General features: G+C 44.6%; 2 protein-coding genes across 2 annotated transcripts in view; both read left to right on the forward strand.

Annotated features, from left to right (window-relative positions):
• The window catches only part of LOC134192920 (uncharacterized), a 28667-nt gene extending 16666 nt beyond the window's left edge, over window positions 1-12001 (forward strand). Inside the window, exons 27-61 of the mRNA XM_062661675.1 lie at window positions 1544-2179; window positions 2241-2486; window positions 2543-3064; window positions 3513-3638; window positions 3711-3830; window positions 3941-4060; window positions 4148-4267; window positions 4328-4456; window positions 4527-4640; window positions 4714-4827; window positions 4892-5005; window positions 5075-5188; window positions 5250-5363; window positions 5421-6778; window positions 7025-7087; window positions 7152-7267; window positions 7327-7434; window positions 7499-7608; window positions 7676-7763; window positions 7823-7928; window positions 8027-8118; window positions 8190-8288; window positions 8530-8670; window positions 8739-8847; window positions 8909-9012; window positions 9068-9125; window positions 9397-9741; window positions 9813-10135; window positions 10216-10288; window positions 10349-10405; window positions 10465-10587; window positions 10648-10872; window positions 10930-11218; window positions 11287-11638; window positions 11701-12001. Coding sequence (XP_062517659.1) covers window positions 1544-2179; window positions 2241-2486; window positions 2543-3064; window positions 3513-3638; window positions 3711-3830; window positions 3941-4060; window positions 4148-4267; window positions 4328-4456; window positions 4527-4640; window positions 4714-4827; window positions 4892-5005; window positions 5075-5188; window positions 5250-5363; window positions 5421-6778; window positions 7025-7087; window positions 7152-7267; window positions 7327-7434; window positions 7499-7608; window positions 7676-7763; window positions 7823-7928; window positions 8027-8118; window positions 8190-8288; window positions 8530-8670; window positions 8739-8847; window positions 8909-9012; window positions 9068-9125; window positions 9397-9741; window positions 9813-10135; window positions 10216-10288; window positions 10349-10405; window positions 10465-10587; window positions 10648-10872; window positions 10930-11218; window positions 11287-11638; window positions 11701-11767 — 6995 coding nt within the window. The 3' untranslated portion in view covers window positions 11768-12001. The remainder of the gene's footprint in view (window positions 1-1543; window positions 2180-2240; window positions 2487-2542; window positions 3065-3512; window positions 3639-3710; window positions 3831-3940; window positions 4061-4147; window positions 4268-4327; window positions 4457-4526; window positions 4641-4713; window positions 4828-4891; window positions 5006-5074; window positions 5189-5249; window positions 5364-5420; window positions 6779-7024; window positions 7088-7151; window positions 7268-7326; window positions 7435-7498; window positions 7609-7675; window positions 7764-7822; window positions 7929-8026; window positions 8119-8189; window positions 8289-8529; window positions 8671-8738; window positions 8848-8908; window positions 9013-9067; window positions 9126-9396; window positions 9742-9812; window positions 10136-10215; window positions 10289-10348; window positions 10406-10464; window positions 10588-10647; window positions 10873-10929; window positions 11219-11286; window positions 11639-11700) is intronic.
• Window positions 12002-12938: 937 nt separating this feature from the next.
• LOC134192921 (uncharacterized protein K02A2.6-like) lies at window positions 12939-17129 on the forward strand. The gene has a single exon (XM_062661676.1). It carries the CDS (start codon window positions 12939-12941, stop codon window positions 16989-16991), a length of 4053 nt encoding a protein of 1350 aa, XP_062517660.1. The 3' UTR covers window positions 16992-17129.
• The last annotated feature ends 28 nt before the right edge of the window (window positions 17130-17157 follow it).

Below are 17157 nucleotides of genomic sequence, written 5' to 3' on the forward strand. Positions count from 1 at the left end.
GTGTGTGTGTGTGTGTGTGTGTGTGTGTGTGTGTGTGTGTGTGTGTGTGTGTGTGTGTGTGTGTGTGTGTGTGTGTGTGTGTGTGTGTGTGTGTGTGTGTGTGTGTGTGTGTGTGTGTGTGTGTGTGTGTGTGTGTGTGTGTGTGTGTGTGTGTGTGTGTGTGTGTGTGTGTGTGTGTGTGTGTGTGTGTGTGTGTGTGTGTGTGTGTGTGTGTGTGTGTGTGTGTGTGTGTGTGTGTGTGTGTGTGTGTGTGTGTGTGTGTGTGTGTGTGTGTGTGTGTGTGTGTGTGTGTGTGTGTGTGTGTGTGTGTGTGTGTGTGTGTGTGTGTGTGTGTGTGTGTGTGTGTGTGTGTGTGTGTGTGTGTGTGTGTGTGTGTGTGTGTGTGTGTGTGTGTGTGTGTGTGTGTGTGTGTGTGTGTGTGTGTGTGTGTGTGTGTGTGTGTGTGTGTGTGTGTGTGTGTGTGTGTGTGTGTGTGTGTGTGTGTGTGTGTGTGTGTGTGTGTGTGTGTGTGTGTGTGTGTGTGTGTGTGTGTGTGTGTGTGTGTGTGTGTGTGTGTGTGTGTGTGTGTGTGTGTGTGTGTGTGTGTGTGTGTGTGTGTGTGTGTGTGTGTGTGTGTGTGTGTGTGTGTGTGTGTGTGTGTGTGTGTGTGTGTGTGTGTGTGTGTGTGTGTGTGTGTGTGTGTGTGTGTGTGTGTGTGTGTGTGTGTGTGTGTGTGTGTGTGTGTGTGTGTGTGTGTGTGTGTGTGTGTGTGTGTGTGTGTGTGTGTGTGTGTGTGTGTGTGTGTGTGTGTGTGTGTGTGTGTGTGTGTGTGTGTGTGTGTGTGTGTGTGTGTGTGTGTGTGTGTGTGTGTGTGTGTGTGTGTGTGTGTGTGTGTGTGTGTGTGTGTGTGTGTGTGTGTGTGTGTGTGTGTGTGTGTGTGTGTGTGTGTGTGTGTGTGTGTGTGTGTGTGTGTGTGTGTGTGTGTGTGTGTGTGTGTGTGTGTGTGTGTGTGTGTGTGTGTGTGTGTGTGTGTGTGTGTGTGTGTGTGTGTGTGTGTGTGTGTGTGTGTGTGTGTGTGTGTGTGTGTGTGTGTGTGTGTGTGTGTGTGTGTGTGTGTGTGTGTGTGTGTGTGTGTGTGTGTGTGTGTGTGTGTGTGTGTGTGTGTGTGTGTGTGTGTGTGTGTGTGTGTGTGTGTGTGTGTGTGTGTGTGTGTGTGTGTGTGTGTGTGTGTGTGTGTGTGTGTGTGTGTGTGTGTGTGTGTGTGTGTGTGTGTGTGTGTGTGTGTGTGTGTGTGTGTGTGTGTGTGTGTGTGTGTGTGTGTGTGTGTGTGTGTGTGTGTGTGTGTGTGTGTGTGTGTGTGTGTGTGTGTGTGTGTGTGTGTGTGTGTGTGTGTGTGTGTGTGTGTGTGTGTGTGTGTGTGTGTGTGTGTGTGGTGTGTGTGTGTGGTGTGTGTGTGGTGTGTGTGTGTGTGTGTGTGTGTGTGTGTGTGTGTGTGTGTGTGTGTGTGTGTGTGTAATTTCTTTATATAGTCTAAAATTTAGTTTTGATGATACTTGTGTCTTAGGTTGGTTGTTTGGGGATCCGCATATTCGTACAATGGATGGGAAGGAGTACACGTTCAATGGTCTAGGAGAGTATATTTTAGCAAAAACAGCTAGGGACACATTTGTTTTGCAAGGTCGAACAGCCTTGGTAGAAAATTCTACGGCGACAATCTTTTCTGCTTTTACAACTGCCGAGTTTAGTGAATCTGATGACTTTGCTCAAGCTGAATTGACATCAAGTGTTGTACACATAGAGCGGACGTCTAATGGTCTTGGTGTGTTTGTTTGTTGTTATGACATTAGCGATCCTCTTACTGACAGTAAATCCATGTTTAATCGCAATCAATATAGAGAGGTCACCAACGAATTTTCTAAGCTCAGCAACACAAGTCAAATATTCTTGGAGAACGCAGTGTTGAAGCATCCTGAAGAAAACGTAGCTGTCGCTGTCTTTTTCTCTGGAATATCGGTAAGAGTAGAAGTGAAGAAAAGATTGTTGGACGTTGTATGGGCTGCTCCAGAGAGATTTAAAGGCAATACAAACGGTTTGTTAGGAGTGTGGGATGACGACATGGACAACGACTTTAATGCTAGAGACGGTTCTTCTATTCCCATCGATTCAAGTGATCGTCAAATACATCGATTGTCACAAACATGTACGCATGTTGTTTTGTAATGTTGGCTGTAAAACTATGCCGACCATCTGGTTTTGTACAGGGGAGGTTACAGAGTCGGAGTCTCTCTTCTATTACCATCCAGGTGTTGATGCATCAGCATTCTCATTTCCGGATCACGAGCCAAGTTTTGCTGATGAGGTTGTGGACAGATACACAGACGAGCAGCGAAGAGTGTGTAACAATGATGCCTCTTGCTTATTTGACACATTTGAAACAAAAGATGTTGAGATTGGCACACAAACTCGCGAATTCTCTACTACTACTGCAGAATCTTCAAAAACAATAGGTGAGTTTACCAAATAGTTTGTGTTATAACTTCTCGACGTAAGACATTCTTTGTAGCGGAGGTTCCACCAATAATGAATGGCAGCAATGTTATTTTTGCTACTGTGAACGAAGAAGTGGTGTACAACTTTACTGTAACGGATCACAATAACTTCACTGTCTCTCTAGAAGGCATTCTTCCTCCTCAAGCAGACTTTACTCTAACTCGTGATGATGACCTTTTCCTTTTTACGTGGACACCAACTACAAACGCGATTGTTAGTCTAAGCTTTGTTGCCAACGACTCTACGGGCCTCAGCAATCAACTGCATCCTCTTGTTCGTTTGTGTGCGTGTAGCTTGGACAAGGGAGCTACTTGTGATCCTTCAGATAGTGACGGTGGTGAGAATAGGTTTCTCCTTGAAGACTGTACATGTGGATCGGGATGGCGTGGACAGTTCTGTAATATTGACATTAATGGATGTTTGTCATCGAACTGTCCAGAGGGCACTAATTGCACTGACAAGCGAGCACCTGAGACTGGATTTGAGTGCGGACCTTGTCCAGATGGCTATGAAGTAAGCGGAGATAAGTGTCAAGGTGGGTCAACAGCAGTCATGATTGCTTTTCTGGTTACTGTTTGTTGTTGCTTGTTTGCATTCCTGTGAGCTACCGTATTTTCTCTTTACGCACAAGGTCATTAGCATGGGACTGTATGCAATCTTTTGACTTCAAAATAGGAATGCTGCATGCACAACGTGATATGCCCTTTTCTCTAGTTTTATGCTCTCGCTAGTGCTTGCTGTCTAGACTGCTATTGTTGTACAAATCTACCTTATATTGTCATGTTGTCTACTACTGCCCTTGCTCCATAATTGACCAAATTGAGTAGGTACTTGATGTGTATCAATATTCCTTTTTCGTGGTGTGCATCCATACTCATTGCTTTGCTGGTGCGATTACCTGTCCTTTGACAGTCTACAAAATGATATATTCCTGTTTTGATGACTAGTCCGTTTCTGTATGTCTTCGTTCTTGTTTTATTTAGATATTAATGAATGCAACAGCACCACGTTGAATACTTGCGAACAGCTATGCATCAACGCTGTTCCCGGTTTCTCTTGTTCCTGTGAATCGGGCTTCCTATTGGATGCCAACCGCTTGAACTGCACAAGTAATGTATTAATTAATCTTCCAAGACTCAATGAAATGTTGCACACGCTGCAACAATTGTGTTGTGTTGCAGATATTAATGAATGTGAAGGAAGTCATCCATGTCATCAAGTGTGTGAGGACACTGAAGGGTCATTTTTCTGTAGCTGCAATAGCGGGTTTCGTTTGCTAGAGGATGATATCAACTGCCTACGTATGTAAAACGTATATATATATATATATATATATATATATATATATATATATATATATATATATATTGTTAATTAATGTAAGTTACAAGACATTGACTTTGCTTTACAGCTGAGACCGAGTGTACAGAGAAAAAGTCGTGTGAAGATTTTTGTTCAAGACAAGATGATGTAGAGACTTGTGGTTGTTTCAGAGGATATGACTTGGATGCGAACGGTGTCAATTGCTCCAGTATGTTTATACTTTTTTTTGTTGCATGTGTGCATGCACAAGTCTATAGGAAGTATTTTATTGACTGAAAGCATTTTATTGTCCTAGATGTTGATGAGTGTTCTACCAATACGGATAATTGTGAACAGAATTGTGCTGACGTTGATGGATCGTTTAACTGCAGTTGTGATGATGGATACCGTCTAAAGAATGGATTCGCGTGTGAAAGTATGGTGTGCTAGCTAGTGATCCGCTTGTGTTATGTAACCTCTTTGTTATTGTACGCAGATGTTGATGAATGCTCAGAAAATGCAACATTATGCAGTGCCATTGAAGGTCAAATCTGTGATGACCTTGTGGGATCGTTTAATTGCTCTTGTCCACCGGGAACAGAGGTGCTAGATGGTGTCTGTGTAGGTATGTTGTTCCGTTTTATGGTTTGTGTGCATACAGTATGTGATGTTGATGGATGTGGTTGTACGTATAGTGAAAGATAACTGTGCTTCTTCGCCATGTCAGAATGATGGAGAGTGCGTAGACGGTCCAGGACTATTTACGTGTAGTTGTGTATCTGGATACACTGGCTTCCTGTGTGATTTGGGTAAGAGCAGAAGATGGTTGTCGTTTAATTGATAATTGTAATTTGAAGCAATGATTGTTGTGCTTTATCTTAGAGCTAAACGAGTGTGAGTCAGATCCATGTCAAAATGATGCTCCTTGCTTTGATCTCTTTGATGACTTTCGGTGCACTTGTCTTGCTGGGTTTACTGGCAAATCGTGCGAGATCAGTATGGTCATTTTATCATGAATGGCATTATAATATACTAACAAACTCATTTCATTATTGTGTAGATATTGATGATTGTGCATCTTTTCCATGTCAGAACAACGCCACTTGCAGGGACGAAATTGATGAGTACACTTGCGTCTGTGTGCCAGGTTACACTGGAGAACTTTGTGAAATTGGTAGGTGACGTCATTTGCAAGATTTCGTTACGGCTTAACTGTTTTATAGAAGAAATGTACTTCTTACAGAGATTGATGAATGCACGTCTTTTCCGTGCCAAAACGGAGGGACTTGCTCAAATTTACTGAACGAATATCGATGTGACTGTTTGGAGGGAATAGTAGGAGACAACTGTGAAACAAGTGAAGTTGGGATGTTATTTCTTGCTTGTAGTTACTAATGATTGTGTTCTGATGACCACAGATATTATCGAATGTGATAGCAAACCTTGTCTTAATAACGCATTTTGCGAAGATCTAATAAATGAGTATCGCTGTCTTTGTCCTACTGGATTTTCTGGCGTGTCTTGTGAGATTGGTTGGTAAATTTTTTATTGTTTCTGTTATTTGTACAGACGGAGTGCTTTGTTTATAGAACCTAATGTGACCACTCCTTGTGTTGATAGAGATGAATGTTCTTCTTTCTCTCAATGTGTTGAGGAAGCGTTCCCATGCTCTAACTCATATATCACTCAATTTCTACAACCCTTTTGTAATCTCAGCTCATTTAACGAATTGGCTGACTGGACATCTGATGCCAGTGATTGTCTTATTGACAAAGTCAAAGAGTTTCTTACTAACAACTACACCGCCTTTCCTTCTTCTTCTGATTGCTTGAATTTGCAAACGTTTATGTTTGGAGCTCAGGCTGAGTGTATAAACAAATCATTGTGTACTACATCAATGGGTGTGAACGCTGCTCAAGCAGTGGCAGACGTGTGGAATAATACTGCTTACCTTCGTGATAGGAGTTTGGAGCAGCTGCTAGATATAGCCCGTTCTTGTTCTGGAGATCAACTAGACAATCTCATATCAAGTCTTCAGGACACTGGATATATTTACTGCGTTCAGTTGGTGTTGGAAGACGGAGGATCTGAAGTTACAGCTATTGCAGACTTCAAGCTTCGTTTGCTTCAGCAGATCTCTGCTTTATCTGGAGACAGTAATTTGACCAGGATAGATTCAGCACGATGTCCACAGATTCCCTCTAGCAATCGTAAACGTCGAAACGTAGATGAAGAACAATCTTTGCTTTCTTTGACTCGAAGTCGTCGAAATGCCCACAGCAATAGCTCTGTAACTGTAGCTTTTCTTAACACTGGTGCAGGTGCCATTAGCAAGTCTTCTGTTTGCGAAAACACGTCCAGTGTTGGAGATGGAAACCTTCTTTGTCCAGTGTGTGGTGACGGAATTTTTGATGCTGCTACCGAGGCTTGCGATGATGGCAACATGAATGATGGAGATGGGTGTTCCAGAAATTGTACGATTGAACCTGATTTTGACTGCAATACTAACACTGCACCATCAGTATGCTACAGTCATGTGTGTGGAGATAGTATTCGAGTCAGTGGAGAGGAGTGTGATAACGGGGATGGTGCCGGATGTTCAAGTGTCACTTGCTTGGTTTTTGCAGGTTTTGAGTGCGTAGCACCATTTTTTGAAGCCAGTAACTGTTTCAGTTGCGGCAATGGAAGAGTGGAAGAGCTAGAGGATTGTGACAATGGCCCAAGCTTGCATATTGATGGTTGCAGCAATGATTGCAAAGTCAATCCTCTTTGGAGGTGCACTAGAGTGGTGGGAGAGGCTAGCGTTTGTGTACATGTGGCCGTCGATTTTAATTCAGCAGATGATACGACACTCGATCCTCCACCCATCATATTTGAAACGGTCCCCATAACGTTTTTCATAGTAGAAAATCCAGCTTTACTAGATGCAAGTCTGTTTGGGGACGAGGCAAGTGGCCGTTTGCCATTTTCTCTTTTTGTTTGCATTTGGTTTTGCTTTTCAATATTTTGGGCTTGTGTTTGTTGCTTGTGTGTGCGTGAGTGGGTGTATGGGTGCTCGTGTGTGTGTATATGGTAATTGTGTGACTGTTGATTTGTTAATTAGCATTCACTCGTGCTTGCATGATGCATGTGGTGTAAGTATGTTTGTATTGCATCTATGTGATGATCACTGATTTGCTTATTGTTTCTATAGGACTGGACTAGTATTTACACCAGACTTAATTTCCCCATGGGCACTGGCTTTCTTCAAGAATCAGTTAGATATTGACTTGGTACACTCTTTGTGTTAATTATGTTATGGCTGTTTGCTTTTGTCATAGATTATTGACAGCAGGTCACTGGCAACTAGTGAGGAAAGAATATCACTAAGTCAATTTAGTGCACTCAACAGTGCATTTTCGCGTACCGGTGGAAATGGCGATGCTTCTTCTGGATTGTAAATTTCTTGTGATTTTGTCATGTTGGGAACAATATTTGATTATGTGTGTTGTGTAGCATTGAGGCTACATTTACTCGAAATCCAGAAATCCCTGCTAATCTTACTGTTGTGCTGTTGACTCTTGCATACGATCACTTTGGGTCGACAGTGTCGGAGGGTGTTCGGTAGGTTGAAGCAGAAAACTTTATCCATCTGATATTTTTATGCGTCAATCGTTGATGGTTTCAGGAGTGTTGAAGTGATTGTTAGAGATGCTTTCGGTGCTGATGCCCCGACAGTAACTGTGCCTTTACGTTCCGTTGGTCCAAACGATGATCGTCCAGTAGTGACAATTGGAGGTATGAGCAACTTTGTCACATTAGATCATAAGACAACTACTGATACTATTTCTATTTGCTTCTCAAGCCTCTGAGGTTAACCTTGTGGAAGGCACTGATCAGGAAGTCAAAGTGACAAGAGGGACTTTGCAAATTCAAGATGCAGACGACGACTTGTATGTTATTTCTCTGCGTGAAGCAGCTTGTATGATGACACTCTTGTTGTATATGCCAGCCACAAGATTCTGTCGGCTACCGTTGAAATAGTGGACACTGGCGGCCATGGATTCTTTAGAGAAGATCTCAACATCACTACCACATCATCGACTATTACAATCAAAGTGAGACAAATTTAATGATTTATTGCTCTTATTGTTTTATTTATAACCGTCGTTCGTTGATGACTTTCATGCATAATACATGGTGGATGTTGTTTTAGTATAATGATGTCACAAAAGTTTTAACATTTACTGGTCCTTCGACTGAGAGGGAATATCAGGATTTGTTGAATGATGTGCTGTATAGAAACGGGTAAAGATTATTCCAAAGGCAGCAATACTCAGTACTTTCATGCTCAATTAATATTAATCTTATGTTTATAGTGAAGAAGATATCGGCTCTTTGCCAGTTACTTCACGTATCGTTCGCTTTTCTGTATTTGATCTTCACGATGGTGGTCAGCCAGGCACAGCAGATGCAACGTTAGTTTGTTGTTGTTGTTGTTGTTGTTGTTGTTGTTGTTGTTGTGTGTGTGTGTGTTGTGTGTGTGTGTGTGTGTGTGTGTGTGTGTGTGTGTGTGTGTGTGTGTGGTGTGTAATGTGTGTGTGGCGTGTGTAATGTGTGTGTGTGTGTGTGTGTGTGTGTGTGTGTGTGTGTGTGTGTGTGTGTGTGTGTGTGTGTGTGTGTGTGTTATTGTTCTTGTATGACATTGTGCTTGTTTAGAATCCAACTTGTCAACGTGAACGACGCTCCTATCTTGTCATTACATACTGGCTCATCCATAACATACAATGAAAGCGTCGGTCCTGTACAGTTTCCTCAGACCATCGACTTGGTGGATAGCGATAACGCTAATATGGCCGGGTGGGCTCATCAGCTGTTGCTGCTGTCTGTACGTTTTATATTAATAACAAACTTTAATTTCTGTGCAGAGCGACATTATCTATACAAAATGCTCAGACTGGTGATCGCCTGACCGTGTTTACAGTCAGCGGTGTCACCTCATCAGAGACTGTCAGCGGTGGGCAGATACTAATTTTGGTGTGTTGTCAGCTACTTCTTTATACTAAACATGATCATCGCTAGACTGTTGTGTCTACAGGAATTGACCGGCGTTGCCAGTAAAGATGACTATAGAAACATGCTGCGGTCAACGACTTTTGAAACGGCTCTTGGACGACCTAACAATGTAGTGGTGGACACGAGGTCTTGACTTTAATATTGTGTTTGTTTCACCACTGATCAGTAGCTTTGTCGGTAGGACTGTGACTGCCATTGTAAATGACGGAGAGCTCGACAGTGATAGTATTACGCTTAGTGTGAGTCACACGTACTAGTGATCTGTTACGTATGATGCGACATGCACACACACACCCACACCCACCCCCCACCCCCCACACATGCACACACCCACACACACATGCACACACGCACACACACATACACGCGCACACACACACACACACACACACACACACACACACACACACACACACACACACTCACACACGACGTAAACGTTTAGCACTAACGTACACTGTGACTGCTCGCTTGTGGTCTATACTTAGATTTCGGTGTTGCACGTTTCAGGTCACTATTATACCGATAAACGATTTGCCTATTCTTCAATTCAATCCTAATGCTAATCCTGAGGCTATACCTCCTGATGAGAATCGACTTGTTCGCTTGTCGTTTCGAGAAGAAGATGGACCTTTGGTGTTATTACCGACATTCACAACATTACGTGATGTGGACAACGTGAATGCTGGCAGAGCTGAGGTGAAGTTGCGCGACATACTGGATGGAGAATATGAAGGACTGAGTATCGACGAATCGTTAGCCGCTTCGTTTGGTATCAACGTCAACATAGCGAGACTGGATGATACAGTGACTATAAGTCTCAATGGAGATGCGACTATGGAAGAATACAAACAAGTCAGACACTTGCTTTGTGTGTCAGCGTGTTGGTTGTGAAATGAACTGGTGGATTGTACTGTTACCTGTAGGTACTTGACACTGTGCGTTATTACAACAACGATACTTCAGAGCCTAATGTTGGACAACGTACTGTCATATTTACAGTCAGCGATGAAAGTGGAGCAGAAAGTCTTCCTGCGACTGTCATCGTTACCGTGAGAACGATAAACGACCGAGTGGAATTGGATCTTGGAGTCGGATTTGGAATGGACGATATGATCACGTTTACTGAAATTCCTCAAGGAGAGAATGGAGTAGGAATCCACATAGTCAGCCAGCCACATCGTGTTTCTATAGTCAACGAAGAAGAGGCCAACAGCGAACATTTGGAAACGATCACCATTCATTTGCGGTGTGTCATTGATTGTATAGGAAGGAAAACATAGAGGGTGTTTCACTAAATGTTTTCCCTTTGTTTGTCTTTTATTTTAGAGCCGGTGATTGCGGTGAATTAGACAATACAGAATTAATTTATTTTCTGACTAGACCCGGAGCTGACTTTGAAGTAGGTGTTTATGCAATCTGCTGATTATTATACTGTATACTACTAAAGTCTTATTTATAGCTGTTTACCTCTTCTGACGGCAGGACAATTACCGTCACTACCGTTGGCTCGCCTACAGTCAGATAGCATTTATTGTCATAATGACCTGATGGCATCTTATTTACGTTGTTTGACAGAATGTTGCAGAAGTCACTAAAACTTTTGAGAGATTCATCGAAGAAGATGCTCGTTATATTAATACAGCCGATGAGCCTACTATCTACTGCAACCTCACTTCACACGAGAAGTTGGATCGATATGTAAGTGATTGTAATTGTTAATCGAATCGAACCAGATGTGACGAGATGTTGCTCTTGCAGATTGATATCACTGTTTCAGACAGCGGCGGATCTGCACATTTCAATGTTACTGCCAGCGTGAAGATCTTGACCGAAACTGTGAACGACGTTGCACCAGAGTTGTCTCTAGACGTGGTAGGAGGCTGCGAAACTCAAGTAGACGGACTGTCGTTGTTTGATGAGGAAACTAATGCTAAACGCAAGAAACGAGAGATTACAGGATCTCTACATAAGAGCAAGCGTGAGGTACGTCTGATCTTTGCTGGTTTATTGCACCGTGTCTAGTTGTATTGTTTTCATTAGTCACCTTCAGTTCAGTCTGTGGAGGCATTTGGCACCCTTAAAATGACGGCAGAATTGGGATCACGCATTACTGTTGTGTTCTCTCATCCTACAAACATGCCACCTGTGTTGAGACCACGCGATCTCCACAAAATGGTACATCTCAGCCCCGCTGTTCTCATGTCAAACACACATCTGTCTTTCTGGACAGACCCTTTCACTCTCGTTATCTACTATCCAGCTGTCAATGAAGACTCACTATATGACGTGTCTGCAAATGATGTAGTAGTTACGTTTATTCCTCCTCCAGGTGACCTTCTTGCTCTTCTTTCTTCTAAAATAAATTCAACCGAGGTTTGCGTTTGATTATATCTATAGGGCCATGCAAAGAAACGGATGTGTGTGAACATGGTGTGTGTCACGTTGATGAATGGTCTTGCAATGTCGTCGGTTCCTATCGCATTTCTTCGTTTATCAACTCAACTGATAATGAGAAAGAAACAATTGGTGATATGAACGTTGAAAAGAAAGAAAAGATAACAATGAGGAAGCTGATGGCAGTAGTTGAGCCGCTTGAAGATGAGAATAATGGAATGAATTCGGGACAAATCAACCACAAGTTTGATGAGGTGGGACAAAGCCAACTACACGACTGGTTTCTCATATTCATTGCTACTACTTCTTTCGTGGCTGCTGTTACTTTTGCTGTTGTCGTGGGATGGCGATTTAGGTGAGATTTGGACATGTGCATGACCTTTACTTGTGTTTGTTTGGAACGTATTGATTTTGTAGAATAAAGAAAAGAGGTGAAGCGTCGACAAGCTCTCACAATTCTGTTCACGCTGAGCGGGCAGGATAATCAAGACAGTGTTGCGTTTGCGTATCTGTTTGTATGAGTATGATTCTTGCTAGATTTGTGTTGCTGGTTTTAGATAATTTAGTGATACTGCTCGTTGTAGACCTTCTGCATTAGCTGAGTGGCTTGCTTGCTTTGTAGCTGTTAGCAGTAGAAAGGCAAACGTAGACTGGTGTACTTCTAACGTGTCATGGCAATCTAAAACTCTCAAATACAATCATTGTTCTCTTGTAAACATGTTGAGACTTTCTGCAATAGCACTAGACACTGCATGTATGCTTACGCGATCTCAGACGTTCAATCGTCCACGTAAGTGCATCGAATTCTTCTAGCCTATTTTCTTGGTATTTGGTTGCACTAAAAAGTTGTAGGTTACCGTCCTTGTTATATTGAGATACGCTGCAGACGTGTTTACTCTAATGCCGTAGCACGTTCTACGTACAGTACACATAAGAAATACAGTACAGGGAGTCCGCTTCGATCTGTATGGCAGGGGCGTACGCAGAGGGGGTTCGAGGGGGTTCGGACGAACCCCCTCTAGGCGGTAGGTAATGGCGGAATTCGAATTAGGCAATGCCGCATGAGCGCAACTACACAGCACCATTACATATGGGGACAGCAGAAGACACAACGAGACTCCCGATTTTGGATACATTGAAATTATCTGTAAAAAATAATATAAATCTATAAAGTAGTACAGCACTTAACTTTTCGGCAACTTAGTTACGAACCCCCTCTAGAGAAATCCTGCGTACGCCCCTGTATGGTGCTTTACTATTGATCCAACCTGCAGGTGCAAGCGTGGGTTTGATCCCAATCCTGACACCATTCCCACTCCTGACACCGTGTAGCGTTACGATACCGGGTTAGGACGACTGAGGTGGTTATAACACAACGTTAGCTAGTACATTCTATTGCAAAGCGTACAACGCTAACCGGTAAAGTCTCCCAAAAGGACCGACCATGGACGTGTATTATTGACGTCCTAGAGTACCATGTGCATGCAAATTAGATCACACTACAATATAAATGATTTTATAGCTGTAGTAGGTTGACATGCGAGGACGTGGGTCCGGTTGCGCGTGCGCGGTTTAGCTCTGAGTTGGCGGTTGTCTAATAACACTTGAGTAGAGTTACTACATTGGCGACGAGGTCAGCGAACCAATCGTGAGGTATGTCCACTGTAGTGGGTGCCGTCGGTCCCTTTGAGGGAAATCAAGAGGAGTGGATGCATTACGTGGAGCGCGTGAAGTTCTTCTGCGTAGCCAACGGGATCACTGACACAGAGCGCAAGAAAGCGGTATTGTTGAGCGTATGTGGAGTGCAAACGTATAAGCTGATTCGCAACCTGTTGGCGCCTGGCAAGCCGGAAGACGCGGAGTATGACGACATCGTAGCAAAGGTCAAAGATCACGTGAACCCGAAGCCGTCCACTGTTGTTCAACGCTTCCGCTTCAACAGTAGATCACAGAAGCCAGGGGAATCAGTAGTGCAGTTTATGGCTGAACTGCGCCGTTTTTCCACGGATTGTGACTTTGGAGACACACTAGCTGACATGCTAAGGGACAGGTTGGTGTGCGGAGTGAGTGATGGGAGGATCCAACGGAGACTGCTGCAAGAAAAGGAACTCACGTTTGACAAAGCACTGAGTTTAGCCAGAGCGATGGAGACAGCTGCACTGAATGCAGAGGAGATTCAGAGACCGACTGGTGACAGCGTAGAAGGAGAGGTACACAAAATGCAGGAAACCAAGCCCAGTCTACCTAAGATGAAGTGTTTCCGGTGCCTTGGATTCCACCCACCAAACAGTTGTTATGCTCAGAGGATGCAGTGCCATAAGTGCAAGAAGGTTGGACACCTCGCTCGAGCATGTCGAGGCCAGCGACAGCCAGGCCAGGCAAGGAATGAAATAGCTGCCCAATCTCCTGTGACGAAAACACATCGAGTTGAAACCACACCTCTCACACCCAAAGCCCAACAAGCAGTGGAAGAAGGGCAAAGCGATGATGGAGTTGAAGGAATGTATACAGTATACGTTGTGGGTAAGGAGTGTCAGAATGAACCACTAGCAGTGACGGTTCATATCAACAAGAAAGCAGTACAGATGGAAGTTGATACTGGAGCATCAGTGTCAATTGTAAGTGAGAGCACTTACAAGAAACTGTGGAAGAGGCAAGAGTTGCCTGGTTTACGACGACCACAAGTGAGGTTGCATACTTACTCTGGGGAACCATTGACAGTGTTGGGAGAGCTGGATGTCCGAGTGCGGACTCAAAATCAGATTGCAACGCTACCACTAATAGTGGTGCGTAATGATGGACCCAATCTACTGGGAAGGAACTGGATGAAGTCACTCGTATTACCATGGCATGAAATGTTACAGAAGGGACACATCAAGTCCATTGGTACAGAGACGTCCTGCACAGAGTTGCTGAAGAGGTTTGATGGTGTGTTTGAAGAAGGGATTGGTGAGTTGAAAGGAACGATGGCTGCTGTCAAAGTGAAAGAGGGCAGTGCAGCGCGATTTTTCAAGCCGAGACCAGTACCATATGCCTACCGGGCGAAGGTAGAACATGAGCTAAAGCGACTAGAAGCTGAGGGCATAATTGAACCGGTTCGATTTGCCAACTGGGCGGCTCCCATTGTCCCCATATTGAAAGCTGACGGCTCCATTAGGATCTGTGGTGATTATCGACTCACGGTTAACCAGGTGGCAGAGACTGAGAAGTACCCATTACCAAGAGTGGAAGACATTTTTGCTTTGTTGGCTGGGGGACAGACATTTACAAAGCTCGATCTTAGTCATGCATATCAACAAGTGAAACTGGAAGAACAGTCCAAGCAATACCTGGTCATTAACACCCACTTGGGATTGTTTCAGTATAACAGGCTGCCGTTTGGAGTAGCAGCTGCACCAGCGATCTTCCAGAGGATAATGGATTGTCTGTTGCAGGGAATTCCAGGAACAGTGGTCTACCTAGATGATATTCTCATCACGGGTCGATCACAGGAGGAACATCTAAGGAACTTAGAAGCTGTGTTGAGCCGATTGGCAGGAGCAAGAATTCGGTTGAAAAGACAGAAGTGTTCCTTCTTGAAAAAGGAGATACAGTATTTAGGACATCGGATTGACAGCAAGGGAATTTACCCAACGGATGAGAAAGTCCAGGCTGTTCGAGCAGCGCCAGAACCCACCGACGTGGGCCAACTACGAGCCTATTTAGGGCTAATTAACTACTACGGCCGATTCCTACCAGGCCTAGCAAAGACCTTGGCGCCCTTGTACAAGCTCCTTCGTCAAGGAATGAACTGGAGATGGGGTGAAGAAGAAAAGACGGCATTCAGATGTTCAAAGGCAGCATTACAGTCAGATAAGCTACTAGTTCATTACGATCCGAGGATACCTTTGTCGCTTGCCTGTGATGCTTCACCGGTAGGGATAGGAGCCGTGTTGTCACATCAGTACCCGGATGGTGGGGAAAGACCGATTGCCTACGCGTCCCGTTCTTTGACCAAGGCGGAACAAGGATATGCACAGATCGACAGGGAAGCATTGTCAGTGGTGTTTGGGGTTAAACGGTTTCGACAGTACGTGTTTGGACACCAGTTTACCATTTTTACCGACCATAAACCACTGCTCACCTTATTGGGGGAGAACAGAGGCGTACCAGCAATGTGCTCCGGACGAGTGCAACGTTGGTCACTGATGCTGTCCAGTTATCAGTATACAATGACGTATCGACCCGGATCGTTAAATAGCAATGCAGATGGGTTAAGCCGACTGCCAAGCAGTGGGGTGCCCGACGAAGAGGAAGAGCCTGTGGAGGCTGTGCTGGCATTGCAGACACTGAGTTCATCGTCAACCAAACCAATCACCGCAGTCCAGATACGACGGGGGACTGAGAGAGACCCAGTGTTATCCCAAGTGCGTCAGTATACACTGACTGGATGGCCAAGTGTTGTGGAACGAGCTGATATCCGGCCGTACTTTAACCGACGCTACGAGCTAAGCGTTTCAGGTGGCTGTGTGTTTTGGGGAGGACGCGTGGTAGTACCACCTCAAACACGATCATCAGTGTTAGAAGAGCTTCATGTATCACACCCAGGAGAAACAAGGATGAAGGGGCTTGCTCGAAGTTTCGTATGGTGGCCGGGCATAGACAAGGAGCTGGAGAGAGTAGTGAAAGGATGCCACACTTGTCAGGTACATCGCAAATTGCCGGCGTTGGCACCTCTGCATCCGTGGGCACAAGCAGACAGAGCATGGTCTCGCTTACACATTGATTTTGCTGGGCCGTTTCTTGGCCAGTCGTTCCTTATCGTAGTTGACGCCTATTCCAAGTGGCTGGAGGTGGACACTATGACATCTACGACGGCGCGCGTAACGATCAAGAAGCTGCAGCGGTTATTTGCAACACATGGCATTCCAGAGATAGTAGTATCTGATAATGGGGCTGCCTTTACCAGTGCTGAATTTCGGCAATTTATGGAAGGAAATGGCATTAAGCACATCTATTCTGCGCCATATCACCCATCGTCTAACGGGTTGGCAGAACGAGCAGTAGCAACCTTCAAAGGGGCTATGAAGAGAATGAATTCGGAGTATGGATCATTGGAGAGTAAAATTGACAGATTCCTGCTGCGGTACCGAATCACACCACACGCTACCACTGGTGAACCACCGGCTCTCTTACTGTTAGGGCGGATGCCGCGGAGTAGATTGGATCTACTACGTCCCGACTTGGCGGCCTATACGTACAAGAAGCAGGAGCAACAAAGAAACGACCATGATAAGCGCAGTCGAGACCGAACGTTTGAGGTTGGACAGTTGGTGTACGTGAAAAATTTTGGACAGGGCACGCCATGGGTTATGGCAACAGTGAAAGAAAGAACGGGTCCACTATCATTCCGAGTCATGTTGCCTGATGGTAGAATGTTACGAAGACACCAAGATCACATTCGGTCGCGTCAACTGGAAGATGACCCACTACCCAACGGCACACATACAGACCCCACTGCACCACCACCGGAGTCTAACATGACGGAAGAACTGCCTTCAATCGAGGTAACAAGTGAACCAGGAGGGAGCATCTCGGAAACAAACGGTGACCACGGTGGTCAGGGGGAAACGGTTGGCCATGAAGCAACCAGCAACATGGAGCCGGCATCAACCGGGGTCAGAAGATCTGCTCGAGCAAGGAAGGCGCCGGACAGACTAGACTTGTAAACTAGCACTATCATACAAGTAGGGGTAAAAGACTTTAGGGGGAAGGGGTGTAGTAGGTTGACATGCGAGGACGTGGGTCCGGTTGCGCGTGCGCGGTTTAGCTCTGAGTTGGCGGTTGTCTAATAACACTTGAGTAGAGTTACTACAATAGCTGTGGCGTTTATTA

Source organism: Corticium candelabrum, chromosome 17, assembly GCF_963422355.1.
Source record: "Corticium candelabrum chromosome 17, ooCorCand1.1, whole genome shotgun sequence".
NCBI lineage: Eukaryota > Metazoa > Porifera > Homoscleromorpha > Homosclerophorida > Plakinidae > Corticium > Corticium candelabrum.